Source organism: Pyxicephalus adspersus, chromosome Z (assembly GCF_032062135.1).
Source record: "Pyxicephalus adspersus chromosome Z, UCB_Pads_2.0, whole genome shotgun sequence".
In the NCBI taxonomy this organism is placed as follows: Eukaryota; Metazoa; Chordata; class Amphibia; order Anura; family Pyxicephalidae; genus Pyxicephalus; species Pyxicephalus adspersus.
Genome location: NC_092871.1, coordinates 85673343 through 85701026, shown reverse-complemented (window position 1 = coordinate 85701026; position 27684 = coordinate 85673343). Strand labels below are relative to the sequence as shown.

At 40.7% G+C, this 27684-nt stretch overlaps 1 protein-coding gene across 1 annotated transcript; it reads right to left on the bottom strand.

Annotated features, from left to right (window-relative positions):
• Nucleotides 1–1530: 1530 nt before the first annotated feature.
• Nucleotides 1531–25823, bottom strand: ARHGAP36 (Rho GTPase activating protein 36). The gene is made up of 12 exons (XM_072430845.1): nucleotides 25707–25823; nucleotides 25457–25587; nucleotides 23865–23912; nucleotides 22303–22514; nucleotides 8988–9183; nucleotides 8837–8892; nucleotides 8178–8328; nucleotides 7141–7289; nucleotides 6117–6281; nucleotides 5402–5499; nucleotides 3376–3500; nucleotides 1531–1819 (listed from the first exon to the last, which is right to left on the bottom strand). The coding sequence occupies exons 1-12, from the start codon at nucleotides 25727–25729 to the stop codon at nucleotides 1671–1673; spliced, it is 1503 nt and encodes a 500-aa protein (XP_072286946.1). The 5' UTR covers nucleotides 25730–25823; the 3' UTR covers nucleotides 1531–1670.
• Nucleotides 25824–27684: the final 1861 nt, after the last annotated feature.

Here is a 27684-nt window from a genome sequence, read left to right as displayed (position 1 = left end):
GATTCAATGAAGAGGGGGGCAGATTAAATGTAGGAAAGGATGAAGGTCAGATTTTTTGTAGAGAAGGCTGGAGGGCAGATTTAATAAAAAGGGAAGCTGGGGGGCAGATTTAATGTAGGGAAGGCTGGAGGGCAGATTTAATGTAGGGAAGGCTGGAGGGCAGATTTAATGTAACATGCAGTAGTTCTCCATGATTTGTGGGGCTTTTTGTTTTGAATTATACCCCAACCCATCACTGACATAGCGCACTCCAATAGACAATTTGCATTAAGCTGCAAAACAATGAATCAGGACACACAGGGTGTTACAGGCCGAATGTTTTCACCTTTCTTGTGAATGATAACTTCGTTTAATTTTAGTTACTCTACAGTCAGACTATCGGGATGTAATTACTAATTTCAACCACTGGATGGAGCCATCTACACAATTTTGTGATTCCTTGCCTATTTATTGTCTTCCCAGCAGGCATTGAAAGAGCACAATGCAGCAACACATCCTCTGCCTAATAAAAAATTACCTTGTAAACCAAAAACTTCCCCTGCCATGGCAAAATGGATACCTGTAGAGCCGATATGAAAATTAGGAATTTAGTGTTTCATAAGAATTTGCCCCAATTTGGTAGGTCAGGTACTGATGGATGAGAAGACCTGGCTTATCATTCCAATTCATCCCAAAGGAGTTCAGTAGGGTCAGGGCTCTGTGCAGGAAACTCGAGTTCCTCCAAACTGGTGACCCCATGTCTTTATGGAGCTGGCTTTGTACCCCCGGGGCACAGTCATGGAGGAACAGAAAAGGGTCTTCACCAAACTGTGACCACAGGGCTGGAAGAGCACAATTGTCTACAATGTCTTTGTATGACACCGGGGTCACCCGAGCTTCATCACTAGGTAGATGTGATGGTCAGGTGTCTACAAACAGGTAGTGTATCTTTCCACATGACACGCCCCAATTATCAATAAAAATGTAGCTTAATTATCATTTATTTAAAAATATACCTTCCTCCTATATATATTCATGGGACATGAGTATGTGGAGAAACACACCTGAATGTCACTATAGAGCACCTCCTCCATCCCCCTTCCCAAAGACAAAACCTTTTGGATCTATATGTATGATAAATCAGAGAGTAATTTATTACATTTCCCTATTCATAGTAAAGATTAAAATTTTATTTATACAATAATACAAAAAACAGCAAAAGAAAAATATAAATGAAAATGCTAAATGGACCTAGATGCTTTATGTATTGCTTTCTTTATTTTGTCACCTGGTGATCCCTTTCTGTGCAAGGTGACAACACTTACTGAATATAATAAATGAAAAACAGTGTTGTCACCCTAGGCCAGGATCACAGACACCCCTTTCTTTTCAGAAACATTTGGGAGGTGTTCTGTAGGGCAAGGGGTTGTTAAAAGATAAATTGATCAAATATATAATTATTCTTTAGGAGACACTGCTCTGCTGATATCCCCAGCCCACCTATACTGGTTATACCCCCCCCCCCCCCCCCCCCCCCCACCCTTCCTCCTTTCTGCCCCCTCCCCATCTTGGGTATGGGGTAAAATGTGACCTCCCCATGTGACCATGCTCAAGCCTAACAATGTAACATGGACAGGTGGGTACCTAGCTTGGGTGGGTCTAGTTTAATGATATGATGCCATGATTGATTTTCATGTGGAAGAAAATGGTGAATCGTGACAAAATATTGGCAAGAATCGGGACGAGGTGCCTCTGTGTGGTGCCATAGTGGGGAAAATCGACAAGTCCTCCTGTGAGCGAGACATCCGCCGCCTTGATAACAAGGAGTTCTCCAAAAATCCTATGAAGAAACAAAGATGGAAGCAAAAAGTTAGCAGGTGGGGGAGAATAGTGGGCAAAGAAAAAATTCTATACCCCATATCCAGGATTTTTCCACCCCCAATATTTCCCCTATCTAGCAGTATTTTTTTTTAGTTTTTGTATACTTAACTCTTCTAGAAATCTTCAGGCTGGAGGAGCTCAGCTATGAGGAGAGATTAGCTAAACTGAATCTATTCTCCCTTGAGAAGAGACGTATAAGGGGGGATATGATCACCCTGTATAAATATATAAATGGTCCATATAGAGAACTCTCTTCCCAATTATTCACTTTGAGATCATTACAAAGCACAAGGGGGCGCTCTTTGTGTCTGGAGGAAAAGAAGTTTAAGCCCCGGATAAGGAAGGGATTCTTCACTGTAAGGTCTGTGAAAATGTGCAATCGGCTCCGTCAGGAAATAGTTTCAGCAACTACTATAGATTGCTTCAATAAAAAGCTGGATGATTTCTAGAAGCACGGAATATAACTGGGGATTAAAGCTTTAAAGTAAAAATAACAGAGACTGTTGATCCAGGGAACATCCGATTGCCTCATGGAATCGGGAAGAAATTATTTCCCCTATTGGAGCAAATTGTACCCGGGGTTTTTTTTGCCTTCCTCTGGACCAACTATGTCTTATAGGGTTTTATATCTGGGATATTTTTATTTCCTTAGTGGTTGAACTTTATGGACTTATATAGTTAGTCAGGTTGAAAAAAGACATAACTATGGTCACACTGGGTTCTTCTCGGGAGTTCGCCAATGATAGGAGGTCCTTAGTGATTCAGAGAGCAGCACTGATATGATGTGGGCCCTGATCATCAATGTATAGAGGTTCAGGATGCCATGGTTATGCCCTCTCAGGGGGCTCATGACTTTACTGCATGTCCTAAATCATGCAGGATGAATGACGCTGGGGTCCATAGACCCAAAATAATGGTAACATCTAATGGCAGAAAAAGATGTGCAGGGGAAGAAAGCAGAATGACAATGTGTGACATATGCAGGAGATAGATAGATAGATAGATAGATAGATAGATAGATAGATAGATAGATAGATAGATAGATGGATAGATAGATAGATAGATATGGGACAGATAGATAGATAGATAGATATTCAACAATAAATGTGTACTGTAGTCTTCTTCATGGAAAAATAAGACATCCCCTGAAAATAAGACCCAGGGCATATTTTGGCATTTCAAAAAATATAAGACAGTGCCTTATAATCGGGGAAACAGGGTAGATAGATATGGGACAGATAGATAGATAAGAGATAGATAGATAGATAGATAGATAGATAGGGGATAAATAGATAGATAGATAGATAGATATGAGACAGACAGACAGTTAGATAGGATTTAACCCTATATTACTATAATACTACTACAAACTATATATATATTTTAATATATATATATATATATATATATATATATATATATATATAAATAAATATTTTAATACCAATTCATATGTTACAGCTGTTTTATATCATACCACCTCATTGTGTTTCTTTACACCTTTGACCATCTCACCTGTTCCTCCTTTGGTCTTTTGCAGCTTCAGAGTTTCCAGCTGTGTGTGCAGAGTGGATGAGACGTGGACTCTGCACTGCTGACTGTCATGTTTTCTCCTCTCATCCTCATCGTCCGCCAACACTCTGCAGAGAAGATATCAGATTAATAAATGACATCAATGTAGAAATATTTCATGATTGTGAGTGTGATCTGCCGTCCACTTGTTTGTACAGCTGAAATTTAATGTTCTAATTGCACCTAATATAAGTGGTCCAGCACCATTATTATTAAACAGTATTCATATAGCACCAACATATTACTCAGCGCTGTACAATAAATAGGTGTTGCAAATGACAGATACAGACAGTGACACAGGAGGAGGGAAGGACCCTGCTCTGAAGAGTTTAGTATTACCTTCCTAGTTGCTGACCGTTTGTGGCAGGGAAAGTGGGCAATGTATCTCATCTGCTGTTAATGATTTTTGGGGGGGTTTGCAGCCTCATATGATGCTTATTGGCACAGCTGAGCACATACAAAATACTAACACACAGCATTGAAAACCTTAACTTTGCACATATTCAGTTGTATATTAAAACCATTCTGGTGCCTTAAATAAACTTAAAATCATCAACTTCAACTGTCCTTATACCTTATGGCCATCACTTGCATATAATTAGGTTGTACATTCCAATTCAACGTTTCAAACCCATGACCATTATTACCGTGGAGTTGCCCTCTCCTCATGGCCATTTTTTTGGAGTGGTCACCCCTATGGCTATTATTATGGCATTCACCTCCCCTTGTGGCTAATAATATGGAGTTACCCTCCTTTGTAAACATGACATCCAACTTTCCATACGATTCTGGATGGTGCCTGTGGGGATTTGCCCCCATTCGTGAGGTCAGGTACTGATATTGGTGGAGAAGACCTGGATCACCATTCCAATTCATCCCAAAGATATTCAGTAGGGTTGAGGTCAGGGCTCGAGTTCCTCCACCCCAAACTTGCCTTGATTCAATAAAGCTCTCCAAGGCTGGAAAGAATACACTTTTATCAGTGAAGCTGGGTGATCTAGCAAACCTGGAATTCGTTTCTTCAAAGTCATTTGTTATTTGCTATGAAATGTTTTGAATCCTGCACCAGATCCATTCCAGGTTTGCTGGATCACCCAGCTTCACTGAAGAAAGTGTATTCTCTCCAGCCTTGGAGAGCTTTAATAAATCAGGGCCCATGTCTCCACCAATTGCTGGTCATCAATTACAATGATATGATCATTTTGCAGCACCCACATGACTGGATGGATCCAGGGCAATGCAAAACATGACTATGTACTATAGGCCCTTGTTCCATCAGGCTACCTTTACATTTTGAATTTTTGTTTTCTTTTTAACCTCCCTAGAGGTAACCCCGAGTGTGACTCGGGGTAGAAAAAAGTTGCTACAAGTGGTAACCCCGAGTCACACTCGGGGTATGTAAACCTATGGGAAGTAATAGTAAATAGAGCGCTTACCTGATCCGCCGGCATCCTTTGCCGCCCAGCGCCGCAATCTCCGTCTTCTTTCTTCTTCCTGCTTCTGCACATGATGAGTCACATGATGAGTTCCCGGTGACGTCGGTGCGTGTGTACGTTGCCGGCAGGGCGGGGCGGGAAATTCAAAATTAATTTGTAATGCATTCAATACAAAATAACTGTATTGAATGCAATACATTGGATTTATGTGTAAAAGCAGTACATTCTTTTCAAGAACATTTATTTTACAGTATGTACAATACTATGAGTTTAATGTGTATTTTTTTTTTTTTTTTAATTTATATATATATTTTTTTTTTTTTTTTTTTAAGTACATAGATTTTTTAATTTATTCAATTTATTGTTTTGACATGATTTTGTGTTTCAAACTTTATTATACTCATACTATTATATTATACTGTAAAATAAATTTTCATGAAAAACAATGTACCGCTTTTAGACATATCAAACCAGAAAGAAATGAACCGCTAGGGAAGTTAATTGTCTCATAAAACCAATATAGGGCCACTTACTGAACATTTGTAGATTTACGCCGTAACAAGTAACCTGCAACGTCTGGATCTGTCTGCAGTATTCGTACCATGATTTCACTATGTGTATGGGGAGGGACCTAAAAACAAAACAAAATAATAATAATTTAAGCATACCTAAACTAAAGAACAAGAATGTCATTTCAGCTTCCCTTCCTTGCATCTGGTAGCTGCATTAGTTTTTTTAAAATGCTTTTTCCTCTATTTTTTACCTGGTGACACTTCTTGTCATAGGGTGGCAATCTTCATTCAGTGTATTATTATTATTATTACACAGTATTTATATAGCACTGACATTTTATGCAGTACTGTACAAAGGTCCATAGTCGTGTGGCAAGCTGGCTCTCAACATTTCTGACAATCTAATGTCCCTACCTCAGTCATATGTCATTATCACAGTCTGCGGGGGAATTTGGGAGAAGCCACACAAACAAGGGGAGAACCTGCAAACTCCATGCAGATAGAGTCCTGGCAATGATTCAAACCTAGGACCTAGTGCTGCAAAGGTGCTAACCACTGAGCCACCATGCTCTATTTGTTGAGGGTAGAGTTGTCACCCTAAAGACAGGAAGTGTGTTACTGGAAATAATTTGTAGTCCACATAAAGTTGTTTAAACACACCCAGGTAAGCGACACTGTTTCCAAATATTGCATTTGTTGGAGTGAGAGATGCATTGGTAAAGACAAGTATACTCACCATGTACAGTGTTTGATAATTCTGTATCATGCTCTGTGTCACTGCTATCTGTGCCGCACTGTCCAGGAAGCTTTGCTTTTCATTCACTAAACCTTTCTCATTCTGTAGTAAATTTGGACCGAAGACTGTAGCCAAATTGGCAGCTGACATTTTATTTCCAGGAATCTGTGTGCAAGAGAAGAGAAACTAAAATCAGTTTACGCTTCAGATGATTTATATGTATACCTTCCATATGCCTCATCTTGTAAAACTTTCCCCACCTCCCCCGTATTTTGATTTTGTGGCTGCAGCAGAGGGTGGGGTATGGTCATATTTAACATTGCAATTGCTGACTGGGCAGTAAAAAGAGGTCTGATTAGGTCATCCTGCTGCTCATTCTGCTTATCGGAATGATCTTTGCTTGTACAGTGCCATGCTGCTCCCTTGGATCCCAGGCTGCTGTACAGGGGCTGCTACCAAGTCACACTCATAACTTTTGCATTCATTAACCACCCGGCCGTTAAACCCGACCTTGGTTGGAGGTAAAAACACTTGCAAAAAGTGTTAAACCCGAACTTTTCTCAGGTGGTTAAAAATATACACAAACGTTATATTGCAATCCGATTGTCATACATTATATGACAATCGGATTACAACTGAAAGAATATACTTACCCGGTCCCCGCAGCTCCTCCGGACACGTCCGTCCTCTTCCTTCTTCTCCCGGCGAGTGCAGTGACAATCTCCGGGGTTTCTTTATTTAATTTTATTAAAAGTAATTTTTTTTTTTTACATGATTGTGTGTTTCAAACATTTTTTATATTCATGATATCTACTAGACCCCTATTGGGACATATTTCTGTAAGTTACAGGTCTACAATTTAAAAAAAAAATTTCATGAAAAACAGTGTAACGCTTTTGGTACAGAAATCTTGACATCAGTGAAATGCCCAGGTGGTTAAAGAAATGTAATGTTGTAATGAATCTGAGATATCTTAATTGGCATCTTTTATATCCATATAGTTTAGCTTTAAAGCCTCACCTACCTGGTCTCCTGTGGGACTGACTGTGTTCTTTTCATAGAGAGATACTTTATGCAGAAGCTTCAAGACACGAAGCAATGTGTCAGAATTGCATGGGGGCAATGCAAAAATGAGGAGCTGAAGAGTGTTTAATCTTTCCTCAGGTGGCAATCCTGCATATACAAGTACATTATAACAAGGTAAGTTACATATGTTAAAGGGGTGGAATTTCTGGTATGATAATCGAAATTTCTAACACATAAAATATAACTGAAACAACACTCATGGCAACCAGGTATGTTACATTATTATTATAATACAGTATTAATATAGCGCCATCATATTACGCAGCGCTGTACAAAGTCCATAGTCATATCACTAGCTGTCCCTGAAAGGAGCTCACAATCTAATGTCCCTACCATAATCATATGTCATTAATGTAGTCTAAGGTCAATTTTAGGAGGAAACCAATTAATCTAATTGCATGTTTTGGGATGTGGGAGGAAACCGGAGTACCCGGAGGAAACCCACGCAGACACGGGGAGAACCTGCAAACTCCATGCAGATAGTGCCCTGGCTGGAATTCGAAAATACATAGGTACAACCTACAACAGAAGCACCGGACCATCACACCTATAGGAGCTTGTTGGACATTTCATTCCAAACCCATAGCCATCAATATGGAGCGTGGAGTCTATCAATTCCCTTCCTCATGGCAGTTGATAAAAAATTCCCTCCACTGTATAACCATCAACATGGAGTTACCCCACATTTGTGGCTATAATATCCTCCACCCTTTTGGAAAGGTTCTCCACAAGCTTTTGGGGATTATTATTAATAAACAGTATTTATACTCTTCCCCCTGTGTCACGGTCTATATCTGTCTGTCATTTGCAACACCTATTTAATGTACAGCGCTATGTGATATGTTGGTGCTATATAAATCCTGTTTAATACTAATTATAAATCACATGGATGTGCACAAATCAAATAGTGCATGGTCATCTTATAAAGGGCCCACCCTGTGTAGGTGCTACCTATGGATGCAACAGTACACTCACCTGCAGCTTGTATAAAGGCTGTATACAATTCTTGTGGTAAGAGAGGCTCCCGAAGGTCCCTCAAAAACCCCTTAAGCACAGCAGATATGTCATGTACACACGTGTCTTCACCAAGGAGCACGTCACCCGAATTTGCAAACTCTTCCCGTAGCTAGAATTCATAACAATACACTTATTTCTTTTAAGTTAAAACAAAATGAGAAATTTAAAAGGTTTCATCCAAACAGTTCATTACCATGTTGATCAAGAGGAGAGGGATTCTAAAGCCATAAAAAGACAGGAAATATTAACTACATTTTTAACCTTTTAATTCTGTGTTTCCAACCGAGAAATACTTTTTACTTCCTGTCCAGGTGACCACACAGAAATGAGGGAAACATTTCTTTAAAATGGACAGTAATTTAAACAAAAGTTTTTAAAGCAGTCCAAACTTTTAAAAATTCCAACTACTACTCTAATTTACTCACCATCTATAAAAAGAATCATTGTTGTCACTCTAGGTTGCACCTATGATTATGACTACAAACATCTCTCTTTTTTTAATCTTCAATAAATGAAGCCGGATTAGTTTGAAACGAATATAACATTTCCCCTCTTATTATTACCATTCCCCCCCTCCTCATTTGTCTCTGTATTCTGGTCACTATTCAGCATCACACCTGTTCCACTCTTTTCTTCGAGCCCGCAATTCGGAAGATTCCCTCGGTCTGAAGTCCTAAATGTAACAGGAAACAATAATTGTCATCAGCATCATTGGTAGGGACTACCTACCAGCACCTGGTTTTGTCTAAAAGCCATAAAAGATCTTACCATACTTCTCTATATAGGAGCAGCATCGCTCTAGAATTCGAGGCACTTGTTTATATATCGGGTTTAGACTTAGACAAAGGGTGCTGCTATCCTTCTGTTGAAAGCTCAATTCTTCGGAATGGGACAACTGAAGGGCTTCAAGAAGACGATCTTCTCCATCGTCCAGCTCCGTTATGGAATCCACAGAAAGTGCCCCCTATACACAACACAGATTCAGAAATCATAAGATTACCTAAAAAAGCCCTATGCAAGTCCATCAAATTTATGGAATTAGTTCAGGATATGTGAATGTGGAAACATGTTTCAGTGATTTCCAAGAAGAAGAATTTCCCAAGCTGGGAAATCCCAGTTTGATTACAGGGCATTGGGTGTCCATAAACTGTATGTAACTAGTTGTAGATATATACATTAGGAAGCATTGCTTTCTAACAAAGATAGTTACCCTAACTGAAAACTTTTTATTTAAAATTCATGAAAAAAAAAGTTTGATTTCCATATCATTGGATGACCACTTTGTTTCCATAAAGTATATGGGCAGCACGGTGGCTCAGGGGTTAGCACTCCGGCCTTTGCAGTGCTGGGTCCTAGGTTCGAGTCCCAGCCAGGACACTATCTGCATGGAGTTTGCAGGTTCTCCCCGTGTCTGGGTGGGTTTCCTCTGGGTACTCCGGTTTCCTCCCACATCCCAAAAAACATGCAGTTAGGTTAAATGGCTTACCCCTAAAATTGACCTTAGACTACATTAATGACATATGACTATAGTAGGGACATTGGATTGTGAGCTCCTTTGAGGGACAGTTAGTGACATGATTAAGGACTTTGTACAGCGCTGTGTAATATGATGGTACTATATAAATACTGTATAATAATAACTACAGTAAACTCATCCAGAACTCAATTAACCAGCACTCTCAAGCAACCGGCATGTAACCCGGAGTTTAAACCCGGCTCACCGTGCCATGAGCAAGCTGACCCTTCACACATTACTCCCACGCTTGGGTTTGGGTTTTCTTTCCCATGTTGTCATCTTTAAAAAGGGAGCAAAGTCATTACCGCGTAATACAGACCGTTTAGTTTAACGTCAATACTTGGAAAGGTCCTAGAGATACATAGTAGGTTAGGTTAAAAAAAAGACATAAGTCCATCAAGTCCAAGCACCAGTGAAATAAACATATCCCATGTCTTTTTTTCAACCTGACCTACTATGTAACTTCATTTTACCATCTTGGGCATTTTGTGTGACATCTCTGATTATCTGATCTCATATCTGATTATACAGTACATGTATATTTATCTAGCTTTAAGTGGATTTGTAACTGGGTCATACTCTGCATCTACTATACTGCATGTCTAATCTTCTATTAAATAGTTACTATTATTTTGATTTAAATGAGTGTATTTCAATATCAAGTTGAAGTCAATACAGATTTTATGGTATGGCATAGTATAATATGGGGTATAGAATGATTTAGGCCTATTACTGTTGGTAACTCTCAAGAAACCTGAAACTGAATTTATCCAGAATTGACTAATCCGCATGTGCCGGATAACAGGGAGTTTACTGTAGTTGCAGAGATGTGAATCAGAAAGCTGTTTCAGCACATTGCAGACCAACAATGGAACTTGTCCTAATTGGGAACTCTCCAGCTTTGACTCAGAAATTTCCTATATTCAGTTTTATATTAGTTCATAAAATTGATTGACCCATACAGTATATGTAACTAGTTCCTACATTGTGCATCAGTCCATAAGGTATATACAGCCAGGTGCAGATTTGTGCATCTGGTAGCTTGTTTCAGTAAATTTTTCCTCGCTGGGAACTTTCTGGCCTTTGTTCAGTAATGAATAATTAGTTTGATTACCAGGACATTAAGTGTCCATATAGTGTTGGGAACCAGTTGCAGATTAATGGGCAGCATCATGGTTCAGGTGGTTGGTAATCTCGGCCAGGGCACTATCTGCATGGAGTTTGTATTTTTTGCCTGTATTTGTGTGGGTTTCCTCCGGGTTCTCCGGTTTCCTCCCACATTGCAAAAAACATGCGGGAAAGGTAACTGGCTTTCCCCAAATTGTCATTAGACTGTAATCAAGACATATAGCTATGTTAGGGACATTAGATTGTGAGCTCCTTTGAGGGACAGTTAGTGATAAGACAATGAACTATGACAAGTCGATTAATTAATGCCGACCTTCATGCAATTAATAGGAAGATAAAAAGTCTGATTAGGCTTGGCAGAGTTTTATCATGTAAATACGATATCTGGTATGATCTGAATGTATCACACGATTACTATTAGACAACGATATCAAACTACAAGGATGAGATAAAACTTTTTAAGATACACCACAGTCGATGATTCAGAAAAGTAGCCATAAACAGATCTTCTCCCAAGCTCTGTGGAAGTCATAGTAATAATTTCCATTGCAAAGTTTATTTTATCTTTGGAGTAATTCTGGTCCCGGGATTTAACTGTCTGAGTCAAGTATAGCAAACATGGAGAATTGCCAACCCGACAGCAGACGGCTTCCAGAACAAGTACCGATGGAGCAAGGCCTGCTGGATCAGGTGGCTGCAGGCATTTGATGGTTATATAGGGGTATAAAGCTGGTCATAGAAATAAATGAGCTGTGTATAGGCTGGTAGGAGCACCAATGTGCACATCAGAATTTGTCAAATGTATTTTGGTCAATGGAAACTGCTAAATACATACCAGGATGAGTTCTTTTAATATTCTGCTCATTAGGTCCTGGCATTTACACTGATTTGATAGGGCAGAAGAACTTTTTGACCCAGGCAGTAATTGGACAGTGAAAATAGTTTTTTTTCTTTTGCTGTATTTAAATCCTAAAGCAAATTAAAAAAAAACTTCCTCCAGGCCCTATACGGACACACTGGGAGAAAAATACACATTGCACAGCCATGGTTGGCTGTCACCACCATTGTGAAGTGCATGTAGACTGGAAGCGCTTTAGCAAACTAAAGGTCATTCAGTTTGGGTTTACAACTACTCTAAGCGATCTGTTTATACGGATCATAAACACACAAAATGCTGTTTACAATGTTCTACCAAAAGGAAATTGTGTCTTTTTGTCATTCTTAAAGCGTGCCTAAACTCACAATTTTCACTTTACATAAAGAGGTAGATAACCCTTTTATGTAAAGTAAAAATTATGTTTGTTTTTTTAACTGCAACACCCTTATTAAAAAAGAATAAAAAAGGGTGCAGCACTGCCCCCCCTATTGAATGGGAATGCAAAGCTTCCCGCAATATCTATGTCATGCATCCCGGGAGGCTCTTAAGTGCTCTTACTGCGCATGCATTGACTGAGCATCTCAGCAGGAGTCTTTTCGTGAAAAGAGAAAAAAAATTGCATGCGCAGTGAGATCCGTAACTATTTTTTCCAACCTACGTCACCCGATCTCGCTCCCGGGTTGGGTGACATAGGAAAAAGAATAAGGAAGAAGAGGCGAAGATGACGGCGCCCGGAGTGCCGGCACGAAAATGGATGCCTGGACAACGTGGGACCCTCCGGACCAATCGACTGCCCTGCGGGATTAAAGTAAGTGAATGTTTTTTGTTTTGGGGGCCTTTTGAGTTTAGTTCCTCTTTAAATGTAGCAAAGAACTTTATAGGCATTTGGTGAGTTTGGTGGGCAGGAAATGGGGTTGCTACGAGAAATTTTTAATACAAGACAGACAAGTATCTGAATTGAGCCACTTGCAGACCTTGCATATTAGACTGAAAGAGGAAGAAGCAGCCCGAAGATAGGGCATGCCGAAAGGAGGACTGAGTGGATATTGAATGAAAAATATTTTCTTGCATGAAAGATGGACAGCTATTTCAGAATAAACTGGCCCATAGCAGACATGTAAACATTTCTCTGACCCATAAGGGGCATAGAGGGATGGAAGCTGAACTGGTTAAAGTGGATCTATTGCTAAAAAAAATTACTTTTTTTATTTTTTTTTTAAAAAGTATTTATATAGCGCCAACATATTACACAGCGCTGTTCATTAAAAAAGGGATGGATATGACAGACCCTGCACAGAAGAGCTTACAATCTAAGAGGTGGGGGAAGTAGCACACAATAGGTCTTTTTTAAATAAAGGGTGAAAAATGCTTTTTTATAAAGTAAAATTTTGCTTTTTTAAAAACAGGGAAGCTCTTTCCCATTCTGTCTTTATTGAAATAGGAGAGCAGAGCCTTCTGAAATGATCACATAGCCCAGGAGGCTTCGGGCTTGTGCCCATGCCTGAGATCCCCAAGGGGCTTTTCCAGACATTGAAAAGTGCAGATTACGCATGAGCAGAGAGATCTGCTCAAGCATGATGATACATCCGCCAATCTCATGCCTTCGCAGTGCAAGATTGAATGATGTAGCCAGAAGACTTAAAAAGATGGGCGTGCCTGGCGGTTCCGGGTACCGGTACAAGTGTAGAATTTAGACAGCGCTGGACCGAATCGAGGGCTCTGTGGAAGTAAAGGTAAGTGGTATTTTTTATTTTTATCAAGGTTACACCTGATGATGAACACTTACAGTATTATCCAATCAATGGTACTCACTGTAGAAGAGTTTTCTATGCAAAGGAAAACTTTCATCAGAACAAGAAACTTGAAGATTGTTCAAGACAGACACAAATCATTATTTCCTGTGCAAACTTGGCTGGACTACAACTGAATCCAGAAACTGAATAATAAATGGAATTTCCAGTTGTAAATAATTCCAAACTACTAAATTGGCTATCAGAATATGCCACAAAAAAAGTGACACTAAGTGGTTTCTACATAAACAAGTTCTCCAACATAATACTCAAGTTTTATTCTCAATACATTAATAATAATTAAAAACACAAGACGGCTGGAAAAAAAACTGCAAAATTATTCTATAAATTTAGATGAGGTCATTAAATAAGGCAACATTAAAAGATATAAAAATATACTTTGGAACGACTCCACTAAATGTTTAAAATTTGATTTTAGATTTATATTTTTTGTAAATTGGGACAGTTTTGTGTTTGGAGTGTGTGGAGTGAAAGCTGGATCATCATTTATTACTGTTGTTGCCAGATGGTTTGGGTTAGTTTCAAATAAATATTCTGTTTTTGGATTTCCAAACAATTCAATTGCGTTTGTTTTGCTATTAGGTGGTACTTAGGAACAGATGTGATTTTAGGTTTTGCTTTGGGCTTTCAATAATGGCTTGGAAACAATTCCTGGGCCCTAAACCTTTCCATATGAGAGTCAGCTTTAGATTATAAGTGCTTCAAAGGTCACTCATTGGAAATGGTTTTATGTTTGTAGACACCTGACCATCACATCTCTATGATCTAGTTGAACATCCAAATCTAAAATCATGGCCATTATTGTGGAGTTGCCCTTTTACTACTTCATGGCCATGGATATGAAGTTGGCCTCCTTTGTGCCTAGAACGTCCTCCACTCTTCTAGTATTTTTTATGAATAAGCTATATAAATGTACAACAAAAGCAACATCTGACCATCACACCTATAGGAGCTGGTTGGACATCCAATTCCAAAACCATGAATGTTAATATGGGGTTCTCCACCACTTTAATGGCTGAAACATCCTCCACTCTTCTGAGGAAAGTTCCAATGATTTTAGAGGGTGCCCATTGGTGAGGTCAGGTGTTGTTGGATGAGAAAACCTGGCTCACCATTCCAATTTATGATAAAGGTGATCAGTAAGGTTGAGGTCAGGGCTCTTTGCAGGATGCTCGAGTTCCTCCTCACCAAACTGGTGACCCCATGTCTTTATGGAGCTGGCTTTGTACCCCAGGGCACAGTCATGGGGGAACAGAAAAGGGTCTTCACCAAACTGTGACCACAAGACTGGTAGAGAACAATTATCTACAACGTCTTTCTATAATGAAGAATTACCATGACCATTCACTAGGTATAACTGAACACCATCATTTAGAAAGGATCCAAATATTCTTGGCCATATAACGCAAGTCAAAGCAGGACAGTACATCACCACACTTGTTTTGGAGTTGAACAGGGGAAATTGTTTCCCGTTGCCGTCTCCTGGCAAAGCACGACTAAACAAATTAAGATTTCTACCAATCCAATAACCCTGTAGGTTAAAGTAAATATGTTCCCAGAAAGTGATCTAAAAGATATTGAAGTCCAAAAACAACAACTTCATCTATTGCAGCTTTCCAGTCTCTAAATGTGGTGGCTGCATTTGCTTCCTTTTTCCCCAGTTTGGATATACCGTGTATACCAAAAAAACCTAACTATCATTCACCAGTCTTACGGGTACAGGGCTCACCTGCCTGGGGAGAGTCCAGAGACCGTGACCTCTCTTAGGTAAGGTGGTCCAGCACTTTTTGAAGGTGTAAGGCTTACCTACTCAATCAACACTATCCAATATGGTTACTGGCCTGGGTATTTCCATCCTAACCTTTATAGGGCCCACATCCTAGACCAAGGGAACAGCATGTGTATTATAGGTCTATGTTTCTCAACCAGGGTTTCTCCAAAGGTCGCTGGGGGTTCCTTGAGCAATGAGTAATTTGCACCTCTCAGGACAGTTTAAGTGACACTAATGACTTTTTTTGGCTATCTGTAAGGGTGACATTCTTTCTAATGGCCAGCAATGTAAGAGACATTCTTCCCACTGCTTGCAAATATACTGTGATCTGTGGATATAGTAATTATAGGAGGGGTTCCCTGAAGACCTGAAAGCTGTTTTAAGGGTTCTCCATGGCTGTTCCAATGGTTCTTATTATTTCTAGTTCACACCAAAGTGCATTAGCTCATTATAGTTAAAGGTTGTGCCAAGGATACTTGTCAATGTTTATAACCCCATATTAAAAAGGCTGCTCTAGTCAGCAGAAGACAATTCACGCTAAATGGTCTCAGGACTCCTTAAATTAAAACTATCTGAGCTCCCAACTATGGGGCATATGCGGCATTAGGCATAGGAGACAGCCCTCTCCTCCTCAGAGGGTATATGAATATACCAGAAGACCAAGATCATCCAAGTCAGCTGAAGACGTCAAGTGTGTGTCCAAAATCCCAAAAAATGGTGGCAGCTCAGATCAATATATTTTATGACCAGTAGAAATAAATAAATTGTGTTTGGGCCATATGTACCAACAAATGATCGCCTATAGATAAACATGAAAGTCCCTTTAAATGTTAAGGGGGACATCTATTCCCAACAGACACTTGCTAAAGTGGCCAATGTCCTAATCAGAGCTAAGTCTCAAGGCAACTTTTCCCTGCTCCTTCTCCTTTCCTCTGACACTGTTATCTCCCCCTTCTAATACAAATCATGGCTCCATTGGTATCAGTGACACTGCTCTCTCTTGGTTTGCTTCTTATCTGTCTGACCCCTCCTTTCATGTTTCTTTCAATGGTAATTCCTCCTCCCCCACTCTCCTCGCTGTTGGTGTTCCCCAAGGGTCAGTACTTGGACCGGTTCTCTTTTCTCTGTACACCTCCTCTCTCTGTAGTCTCATATCCTCCTTTGGCTTACATCTGTATGCTGATGACACTCAGATCTATCTGTCCCCCCCTGACCTGTCTCCCTCAGTCCTGGATAAGGTCTCATGCTGCCTGTCAGCCATCTCATCATGGATGTCTCACCCATTCCTGAAACTCAACCTGGATAAAGGGGAACTCCTCATCCCCCCCTCACATTCCAAATCTCCCCCTGACATATATCTAACTGTTAACAACACTGTTATTCGGCCCTCCCCTCAGGCACGCTGTCTTGGTGTCACCTTTGACTCGGCCCTCTCATTTACCCCCCCATATTCAGAACATTTCCAGGTCCTGTCACTTTCACCTACGCAACATCTCCAAAATCCGCCCCTACCTGTCCCCTGAGACCACCAAACTCCTTGTACACGCTCTTATCATCTCCCGTCTGGACTACTGTAACCTCCTCCTCTCTGGTATTCCACTAACCCGACTCTCTCCTCTACAATCTATTATGAATGCTGCAGCCAGACTCATCCATCCTTCCCTCCGCTCCTCTTCCGCTGCATCTCTTTGTAGTTCTCTCCATTGGCTTCCATTTCACCTTAGAATCAAATTTAAGCTCCTGTGCTTTGCCTTCAAATCCCTACACAGGTATTGTCCCACTTACATCTCTGACATGCTTAAAAAATACTCCCCCTGCCCCTCTCTCCGCTCCTCCAATGACCTACTAATGACTTCCTCACTCATAACCTCATCACACGCACGGATACAAGACTTCTCTAGAGCTGCACCAACTCTCTGGAATGGTCTTCCTCGTCCTATTCGGCTTGCTCCTACTTTCTGCTCATTTAAGAGCGCTCAAAACCCATTTTTTCAAACTTGCCCACCCGTCTTCTTCTGTCAATTGAAACCACCACTACTTCCCACCACTACATATCTCCCATCCTATTGTGTGTGAAATTCCCCACCTACTAGATTGTAAGCTCTTCGGGGCAGGGTCCTCTCTTCCTGTATCACTGTCTGTTTTTGTCTGTCATTTGCAACCCCTATTTAATGTACAGCGCTGCGTAATATGTTGGCGCTATATAAATCCTGTTTATTAATAATAATATTAATAATAATAATAGTGGGTATAAACTGACACTATGGGGTTTTCACCATACGTTTATGTATTGGATATAATTACAAAATGCCTGAATCAACTTTTACTCAGAATTCTAATGGAATGTAAAAACTGTGAACTGTGACTTTTGGGTAGAATTTGAATGCAAATATCCATAAGTAGCCCCCCATGACCTGTCATTAGATACATGTGCACTGTGTATGGGATACATTACTGGTGATTGTTTATTTTTGCAAGTTGTGTTTTACAGTAGCAATGGTATTCAACAGCTGCGCCTGCATTTTTGTCTATGTCAACAACGTGATTCTGGGTGAACTCAGTCACGCAGAGGAAAAAAGTCTCAGTTGGTGACATTTGCTCCCCTAGGGATTGTACACATGGGTAGAATTAGCAATCTGAATAAAACAAAAATGACTGCTTCTAAAGAGAATTCAGAGCAAATTTATACCTGATTGGGCAAATCCAAGAGTAGAATCATGTATTTGTGTTATTGGAATTCCAATTGGATTGGAGGGTTGGGCACAAAATGGCAACAGATCTCGTATGCACCGGACATTAGGGTATTCTATGCTGAGGACACAAAGGGTCCAAACAACCCATGGGCCATATAAAAATAATACAAATTTAGATGACCATTAATGTGCCAGAACTAAAAAAAAAAAAAAACTTTTGGACTTTTGGATGTATAAAATATCGTTTTTATGTCCACTTGGAAAGAAACGTCTTTATTGGAACCAAGACATCCATTAATCAAAGAAACACCTCCAGGAGCATTTTATGTCCTCCCAAATCCAAAAAGAATTCCATCCATTAACAAGATAAAAAAGCTTTAAAAAGGAGGAGAGACAAGAAACCAGCCAAGTGTCAATTGTAAGCTTTTAATGGGCCAAAAAAAAAGCACAGGCCGTGCTTCAATTTCTTCTGGTTTAACAATCTCTTAGTTTAAAGCTGAGCTCCAGGCAAACAGTTACATGAAATACATACATGGGAATGATTATGCCTGCCAAAAGATTTGTATTGCTGTGAATGCACGGCCAGATTTACATTGCACTGCCATACAGCATAGCCAGGTGGATGGCACCAGTGGTGTTCTCTCCATCTTCCTGATATCACCATGTTTCCTTGTATACAGAACACCTGATTGGCTCCTAGTCCTGTTCCTCCCTTTTACCAGTCTGAGTGCTGCTGTCAAGAAGTCAAGAGACTGATACAAAATCATATTCAGAGCAAAATGAAGGCAGTTATGAGGGGTCCTTAAGGACCAACCTGAGCAGATGCATTTGGATCTCCCGGAAACAGCGCTATCAAGGGACCTGGAAGGCGGGTATATCTTCCTTCACATGGTAATTAAAAACAGAAAAACATGCAGAAAGTGTTGGGGGGGGTTAATATTTTTGTGAAGATGGTATTTAATGAACTGAGCCACAAATTGCAAAGTCATTATCTCCATATCACAACTTACCAGCTTCCTCCCATCCTATACTACAAACCAGACACATCAAACCTTCCCTCTGATCTCCGCCAAAGTTACTATAATAACATTCAGTGAAGGACAAAGCTGTAAATTCTGCCACAAAGTGACACATGAAAATTCGACATCATTATATAGTGATTAGTAATAGTAAACTTTTCAGCTGAACACCAGGCAAACAGCTAAATAACAGATTAAATACATAACCCAGAGCTGATTTTGTATTTCCAATCCTTTACCAAATAGCACGCTTGGTTGGATTGCACCGCCTATGGTTTCCTTTAGCCTCAGACTGAAGAGTTCCTCCCTCTGCTAAGCCTGGTCCCCCCATTTTAGCAAAAGTGTTGTCAGCCCATTGTGCACATTTATTCACTCCTATTTGATAGACCTAATGGGCAGCCCAATGGCCAAGATATGGAGTGCTCATGCCAGGATGACAAGGCTATTTATCGGATAGAACTAATCGGCAGCCATATGGACAACTAAAAAAGTGCACATGGCAGCTTGACAAAGTTTCCACTCTGATGGACTTCCTCTTAGGTCTAACAGTCAACTGAAGGAATTTGCAGGGCTGGCTGACATGGCTATTCATCGGATAGACCTAACAGACAGCCCAATGACCAGATGTTGGAGTGTTCATGCCAGAATGACGAGGATACTCATAGGATAGACCTTATGGGCAACCAAATGGTCAAATGGTGGAGTGTTAGGATGCTAGGATGACGAGGCTACTCGTTGGATAAATATATTAGGCAGCTCAATAGCCAGATGATGGAGTGGTCATGCTAGGAGGACATGGCTACTCGTTGGATAAACGTAATGGGTAGCTCAATGGCCAGATGATGGAGTGTTCATGACAGGGTGACAAGGCTACTCATCAAATAGACCTAATGGGAAGCCCAATGGCCAGTTGATGTTGTGCTTATGCCAGTATGACAAGGCTACTCATCAAATAGACCTAATGGGAAGCCCAATGGCCAGATGATGTTGTGCTTATGCCAGTATGACAAGGCTACTCATCCGATAGACCTAATGGGCAGTCTGATGGCCAAATGATGAAATGGTATGCCAGGAAGACATGGCCACTCATCAGATAGATCTAATGGGCAGCCCAGATGGAGTGTTCATGCAAGGGAGACATGGCTACTCGTTAGATAAACATAATGGGAAGATCAATGACCAGATGATGGAGTGTTCATGCCAGAATGACAAGGCTACTCATAGGATAGACCTTATGGGCAACCAAATGGTCAAATGATGGAGTGTTACGATGCTAGGATGACGAGGCTACTCGTTGGATAAATGTAATAGGCAGCTCAATAGCCAGATGATGGATTGCTCATGCTGGGAAGACATGGCTACTCGTTGGATAAACGTAATGGGTAGCTCAATGGCCAGATGATGGAGTGTTCATGCCAGAATGACAAGGCTACTCATAGGATAGAACTAATGGGCAGCCAAGTGGTGGAGTGGTCATGCCAGGATGATAAAGCTACTCACCAGATAGACCTAATGGGCAACCCACTGGGCGAACGTTAGAGTGTTTATGCCAGGATGACATAGCTGCCCCTTTTATTAGGCTACTTATTATTATTACATAGTATTTATATAGCACTGGATAATACTAATGGGCTGCCCAACTGCCAACTTAACACACGGCAGGCTGACAACACTGCTGCCAACTGCAAGATGGTGCCTTAGTGTTGTCAGCCAGCATCAGCAGCAACCGCAGGATCTCAGTAAAAGACAGGATGCAGAACGTACTGAAAAATAGATTCTGGGTTTACACTTTAGATAGAAATATGATTCTGAGCCGCCAAAATCTCCTTCTATTTGACATTTGACGAAGAGTCTCCATTTCAGCAATAGCAACATCTGGAACCTATTTCCTGCCGTGCACCCCCCCCCCCCCCCTGCAACTGTCTTATACAAATAACATTCCAGAAAAGATGGGAGAATCGGGCTACTGCAGCGTGCACAATGGGAGTTTTATGGAGTATGATATGGACATCTATAAACCGGGATATACAGTGGAATACAGGACAGTAAAGCTGAGGAATTAATAAAGGTGAAGCAAAGTTCACAGCACTATAACGTGTGCATGACAAAATGCGAGCATGCCGCTATGCCCGCTATAACTAACACAGCACACAGATATCATATGCCTTCCTAACAAGGTATGGAATGTCACAGAATCCTTAAGGAAGAATCTACGAAGAAGGAAAGTGTAATGTAACCCGCACTTAAAGCTCAACTTCAGACACAGAATAATACAAAACAATAATAAAACAAAAATAATACTGTTTAATATTTATTAACTCATCATTAAAGTTGAACTGAAAAGAACTACAAAAAAGTAGGCCCCCCAATAATATAAAGCAGCCAAGACTTACCTACCTTCAGTCTCCAGCAGTACTTTTGCACCATAGGATGACCTTGTACTTCCAGGCTGACACCCAGATGGTCATGGTCTCCAGGAACCCCCATTGCTGGAGCCTCCAGGATGCCAAAATTGAAACTCAGAGTTGAGCTTTAATTTTTATTTTTTTGCAAGCCCCTGAACCTGACCAGGCAGCAACCCCTTGTAAATGGGTGAGAACCTAAAATGCTTGAAACATGCTAGAAAGGAAAGGTGGTACTATTATAATGTATATTGGAGGCTGGTTCTTTTAGTCACTGTAAATGTTCATGGCCCTGAGGAAGGAGCTTTGTATCCCTGAAACGAGTCGTCAATACATTTCCCAAACTATAAGGACGAGCATCTCAGAATGATGCCATGATGGCTCACTAGAGCCTCCGACTCTCCTCAGCCAACAGTTCTGCACAAGAGCCCACTGTTGGATACATCTGTGTCTTAAACAGGATAAGCAAGTTTTCCTATAGACCTGGGCATTGCAGAATGATTTTTTTTTAATTTGGATCAAAGGAGATTGGCCCATTGTACCCATAGGGCTGTCAAACACGAGCAGAGGACATTCACTCCAGTAAATCCTTCATAAATAAGTCCCTCTGGTCCTGATTTACAGTGCTGTATTTCTCCATGCACATATGAATGCTCTCCATTACTTTGCATTGTGAGCATTGACAGGGACAAGAAACAAGGGACAGCTGAGCTACGAAACGCTTTGCTACTTTCTTAGAATGTTGGGTTAAAAAAGGATTATTTTGGCAAGTGTTCTCTCTTTCCAAAGATTCATTTGAGTGATGAATCTAGAAGGAACAGCAGATGCGTTACTCCACAACTTGACAGTTTCTGAGACGCACTTACCCGTCTGGTCTGCGGAAAGCTATTCCGGAATATGGGTGAAACTGGAAATTCAGCCAATGCCCCTCGTTGCGACTGGGCCCGGAAACTAAGGACGCTGCTCTCTACTTCTGCAAACACCCTGCGGTTGCGACCCAGAATCGTGCGATGGCGTTCCATGAGGTCCTGCGCGATGACATACGATAAAGGCTGTCCAAATACTCCGTGTGGGGGATCTGTGGAACAATGAAAAATATGAGTGTTTAAACATGACCCCCCGCCCTGCGTCATAGCAGAAGTTCCTCAATCAGCAGGGAGCATAAGCTTTGCCAATTGCAGATTTATAGCTCTGACTTAGCAGACCTCTACATAGAGACTACTGCTTCCACACAAAGATGAAGGGTTATTCTATACAGTCTGCAAGCAGGGGGCAGGCTTTTCTATTTCATGGCTGCTTTCCAATGGAAAATTACAACTCGGCACACGTTTGATGATTCTGGAATGTATTTTGCTCAGTTGGGTTTCAACATTCCCATTGTATTTGGCCTCACCCTGAGAAACGTGAACTTTCTTACTGCTGTCAGGAAGCGGTTTGCAGGAGACGTCCAATCAAATGTTTGGAAATTAGCTTATCTTCATTGAGTGTTTATAATTGAAACCCGCTGGAGAAATCATTATTCACACCAGATTTTCTCAACATTCACCCAAATATTTTTTGGGGGGAGATAGGAATTTTCTGAAGCCTTTTCATCCATATTCAGCGTTGCTGCTTAAATATGTAACTAATACCTAATGTTTGTGTTCTCTGGGTGGACGTCATACTATGAGAAAGAACCATATCGCCTGTTTACTCTCAAAGATTACAAAGTAAAAGCCATGAAAATGGTGCTGGCCTTATCATTCCTGAGAAATTGTTACTCTACCCACAGGAAGCTTTAAACAACCAGCCAGGTTAACCATCTTGTGCCCAGAATAAATTAATCAGCATCAGTATGGGTCAGGTAACTTAATTAACTTGGCACATTTGTATATATAATTCATCCTGTAATTGTATCTGACAATTGTTATATGAAGAAGAGACATTCAGCCAGTTTATATAATTATGTAAATGAACTTCCGGCCTTCATGTTATCACTGTGACAGGTAGAGGAGGGCAGCTGCAGGAGAGGGGGGGACAGGAAGACAATTTATGAAGGGAGATAAGAGGTCAGGTATATGGGTGGGGGTGGGTAAAAGGAGAGCCACCAAGGATAAGGAAAAACAAGAGAGTATACACAGTTGCAGGTTTGTAGGGAGGTAGGGACAAGAAAACTGCCACAAGTAAAGGGGTGAGCAGGAAGCCACTCCTAGGTGCAGAGAAAGACAAAACCACAGGTGAAGGGGTGGGGGAGACAGGACACAGGCGGTGGTAAGGAGGGGCAGCAGTACAGTAGTGTTCCAAATCCAATAGAAAGCAAACCTTCACAGTGCCAGGCAGCATAGACACAAAAACAGTTGGACCAGCAGCCCTGCAGTGTTTTAGCGCTATGACAAAAAACTTGGGGGTGACTTCTGGAAATTGGGGACAGAACAGTTTGTATAGATACCTCTTCGGTCCCCCCTGCGTTTCTCCATTTTCCTGGCATTCTGCCAACCTGCAAACACAGACAGCATTAATGAGCGGATATGAAAATTGCCGAATATCAGAAATGATGAAGCAAAACATGTCGAAAAGAAAAAGAATCCAGAGGGAATCCCTAGAATAAACAAATCATTTCCTCCCAGGCTGGGAAAGTGTCCTTTCCCTGTACTGGTCAATCCCCCTGTCACACAGCAACGCGCTGCATGATGGTGATCTGCTGCATGAGAATATATATTTATTTATATATATATGTGTGTGTGTGTGTGTGTGAAATATACAGCAACTGATAAGATTCTATGAACTGCAGACATTGCACTGAATGGTTACAAATGTATCCAATGGAAATTGGTATCAAAGAAGAAAGTGCTTTTAAATCTGGGGGGGGGGGTTCTGCTTGTATTTTCCCTGCCCTGGTTCCTCCTTTCCTTCACCAACATGCCACATTTTTAAATAAAATATTTTCACTTTCATTGCACACTTTATTTTATACCCTGTGGTGTCATCACTTGATCTTTCTGCTTTTGTATGCATTGCAGGTGGATTAGGACTGGTTGGAGAGGCCAGTAGGTGCTGTACATGACTCCCTGAACACATCACAACACCTTGCTGCAATACTGCTCTCAAGACCCCAGTGCAAGAAGTAAGTTGGCTGAAATGAGGACCCACAATTATTTTTTTTGATAAGAGCCAGGGCTAAAGTGAAGGCTCTTAATAAAATATAATATAAAATAGAGTGCATGCACCTTTTTGGCGCATCCTATTCAAATTGACGCAATGTATGTGTCCCATGCTCCTGCACTTTCTACGACGCAGTATTTCTCAGTCACAGGCAAGTGCATTTTCTTTTTCACAGTATACCTGCTTTGCTCTGCCAGTCCAGGCACAATTAGATTCATGAAATGGAGGAACTGTGTGTTCCCATACTCTGGGGCTTGGAGCAATATGACCATTTCACTGCATGCGTGTTTTCGTGGCATTGCAACACGTTTGGTGCCAATAGATGCCGTTAAGAAATAATGCCAAAATGCGGCTTGCATGTTGTTGTGCGATGCAATATTGTGCACAATACAGGGAAAAGGGCACACTGTATGAGTGTAATCTGGTCTTTTTTCTGGATTCACACTGAAGGCTTCACAAACAGAGTAATGTGAATAGATCCTCAGTATGAATGACAACACATCTCAACATTCACCCGCAAGTCAGCATTGCAGCATCAAATCAAAGTAAAAAAAGTTGACAGCACTATACAAAACGTGTGACATGCTGCAACACTCACCTGCAAGCTCAGCATGCATGGGTTAATGTGCGTCGACCCAAAGCAGAAATGTTGCTAGCACCGTACAAAACGTTCAATGCACCGTGACGCTTACCTGCAAGTCAGCGTGCATTGCAGTAAAATGGATCAACCCAAAGCAGAAGGAGTTGATATCACCATAAAAAAAAAAAAAACTTACACTTCTAGCTACAACAGATGAATGGCTTTGGCTAAACAATCACAACTGAGATGCAAAATAAAACCGGTCACAGCACTCGGACGCATCTGTACTCGACACTCACCTGGCTTCAGCGCAGCGCTCAGTCCTCTCTCCCGCAGGGTGCAAAGGGTGATCTCCTGAAGCCGGAATCTCTCCAGCTCAGATAAGCTCTGTAGATGGACAGCTGGCAGACACATGGCTGCCTGCAGCATCCTGTACAAAGGAGATAAAAGAGAGAAGTGAGAGGAGAAGTTAGAACAATGTCAGTGCTGCCTTCCTTACATAGCACATGACCCCATTAAAAGAAGATGCAACACACAGATGTGCCTTACCTTCTCCTCTCACAGTCCTCCATAGCTATCCTCAGCAGGTCTGCAACCAATGGGCAGGAAATGTCCCAGGAGCTGAGGATTATATGACACAGAGGAGTCAGGGGAGGAGGAGTGATGGGGTCGAGGGAGGGGAGTCTTCCAATTCTGGGCAAAAATACTTTCCTGATGGTTCCATGTCAGCACATGACAGGTTAACCTTTCTCCTCCCACTCTCAGGACCTAACTAGATAAATTTAAGGAGGTCCATACACCTAGTGCGGCTGCTTTTCACTCCTGAGCAGTGGTGTGGCCACCTACTTGGGTGTCCAGGTGAAGTCCTCTCTGTGTGCTTGCTTAAAGTGACCTTAGAGGGGCGCACTGCTGCTAGTCCCTTGGGGTATGGTATAATGATGGATAGACTTAAGCCATAAATCACACATTAGAGGTAATCATCTCTCTATATGTTTGGATCATAATGTCAATCCTGCAAATGGGTATTTGGGTGATTTATATTTTTATATATATATATATATACACACACACCTGTATAACAGGATTGCATGGAGTCTGTCTGCTTGTGTGATTGCTGCAAATATCACACCTGATGGATGATCTGAATGCTACAAATAGATCTGTTTATTTTCTCTGCTAAGGGGCCATTGTTTGATATATTGTGTATGCAATGCTGACAGCTAAGAATGCATGCTATGCTAATTACTAGAAATCAAAATGTGATTGACCTGGTGAAAAGGACCAAGCCATATGTGTAAAAAAGACAAAGGAGGTTGTGAGTTTGGACTCCTGATTGTGTTGCCTACATTGAAGCTATTGTCTAGTTTCAGGATGCAATGTGATGGACTCCTATCCTGCTATAGAAATGCAAATTGTATAGTGTGTGTATATATAAACAATGAAGTGACAAAATATGCAGCAAGGAGCCATTTTCTAACAAAGCAGCCTAGTCAGAGAATGTTAGGTGTCATACCAAACTTTTTGGTATGGGTTTTTGCTATGGAGATTTTTTATTTCACAACTTTTATTTGCTATAAAGATTTTTTTTTTATTCCATAACTTTTTTTGCTATGAAGATTTTAAATATTTTAGGTATTTTTGCTATGGAGATTTTTTTTTATTTCATAACTTTGCTATTGAATTTTTTTTATTTTGTCTTTTTTTGCTATAAAGATTTTGTTTGTATTTCATCTCTTTGCTATGAAGATTTTTTTTATTTCATACTTATTTTGCTATGGAGATTTTTTCCACCTCCACATGCTAACCATTGTAACCACTATAACCAAGAACTGCCAGCCATAGGCCTCCCTTTACTACATCTTTTTTTGTGATTATTTTTTTTTTTTTAATTTATAACTTTTGTTTGCTATGGAGGTTTTTTTTCTTTCATAACTTTTTTTGCTATAATTTTTTTCCTTAGCAAAATACCACGTTTCTGACCACTTCAAGCCAGAACTGCCAGTCATAGGCCTCCCTTTACTTCATCTTTTTGTGATGTTTTACAGAGAAGTATAGACATTGATCATCTTAATGCTGGTAAACCTGGCATTGTACAGATTTCACTCTCTGAGCCCTTTAAGTTTGGGCAGAGTATTGATTAGTAAACCTGAGATATAGACTGCAATTAAACACCTGATAATCCACACCCCCCCCCTCCTATTGTGTGATCCTTCCCCACCTCTTAGATTGTAAGCTCTTTGGGGCAGGGTCCTTTCCTCCTGTGTCACTGTCTCATTTGTAACCCCTATTTAATGTACAGCGCTGTGTGATATGTTGGTGCGAAATATATATTTATATATAAATATATATTGTATTTTTAAAAAAAATATTAAAGTACTGCAGTGCACCAGTAAGGTTTATTTGGGGTGCAAGTAACCAGTGCCAGTAATGCACTGGTGGAAACAAACCCTAAAGCACACATACCCATTTATGCTTTTCAAACTCCTCTGTGAACGAACTCCCATGTGCAGGAGTTGCATTGTTTTTT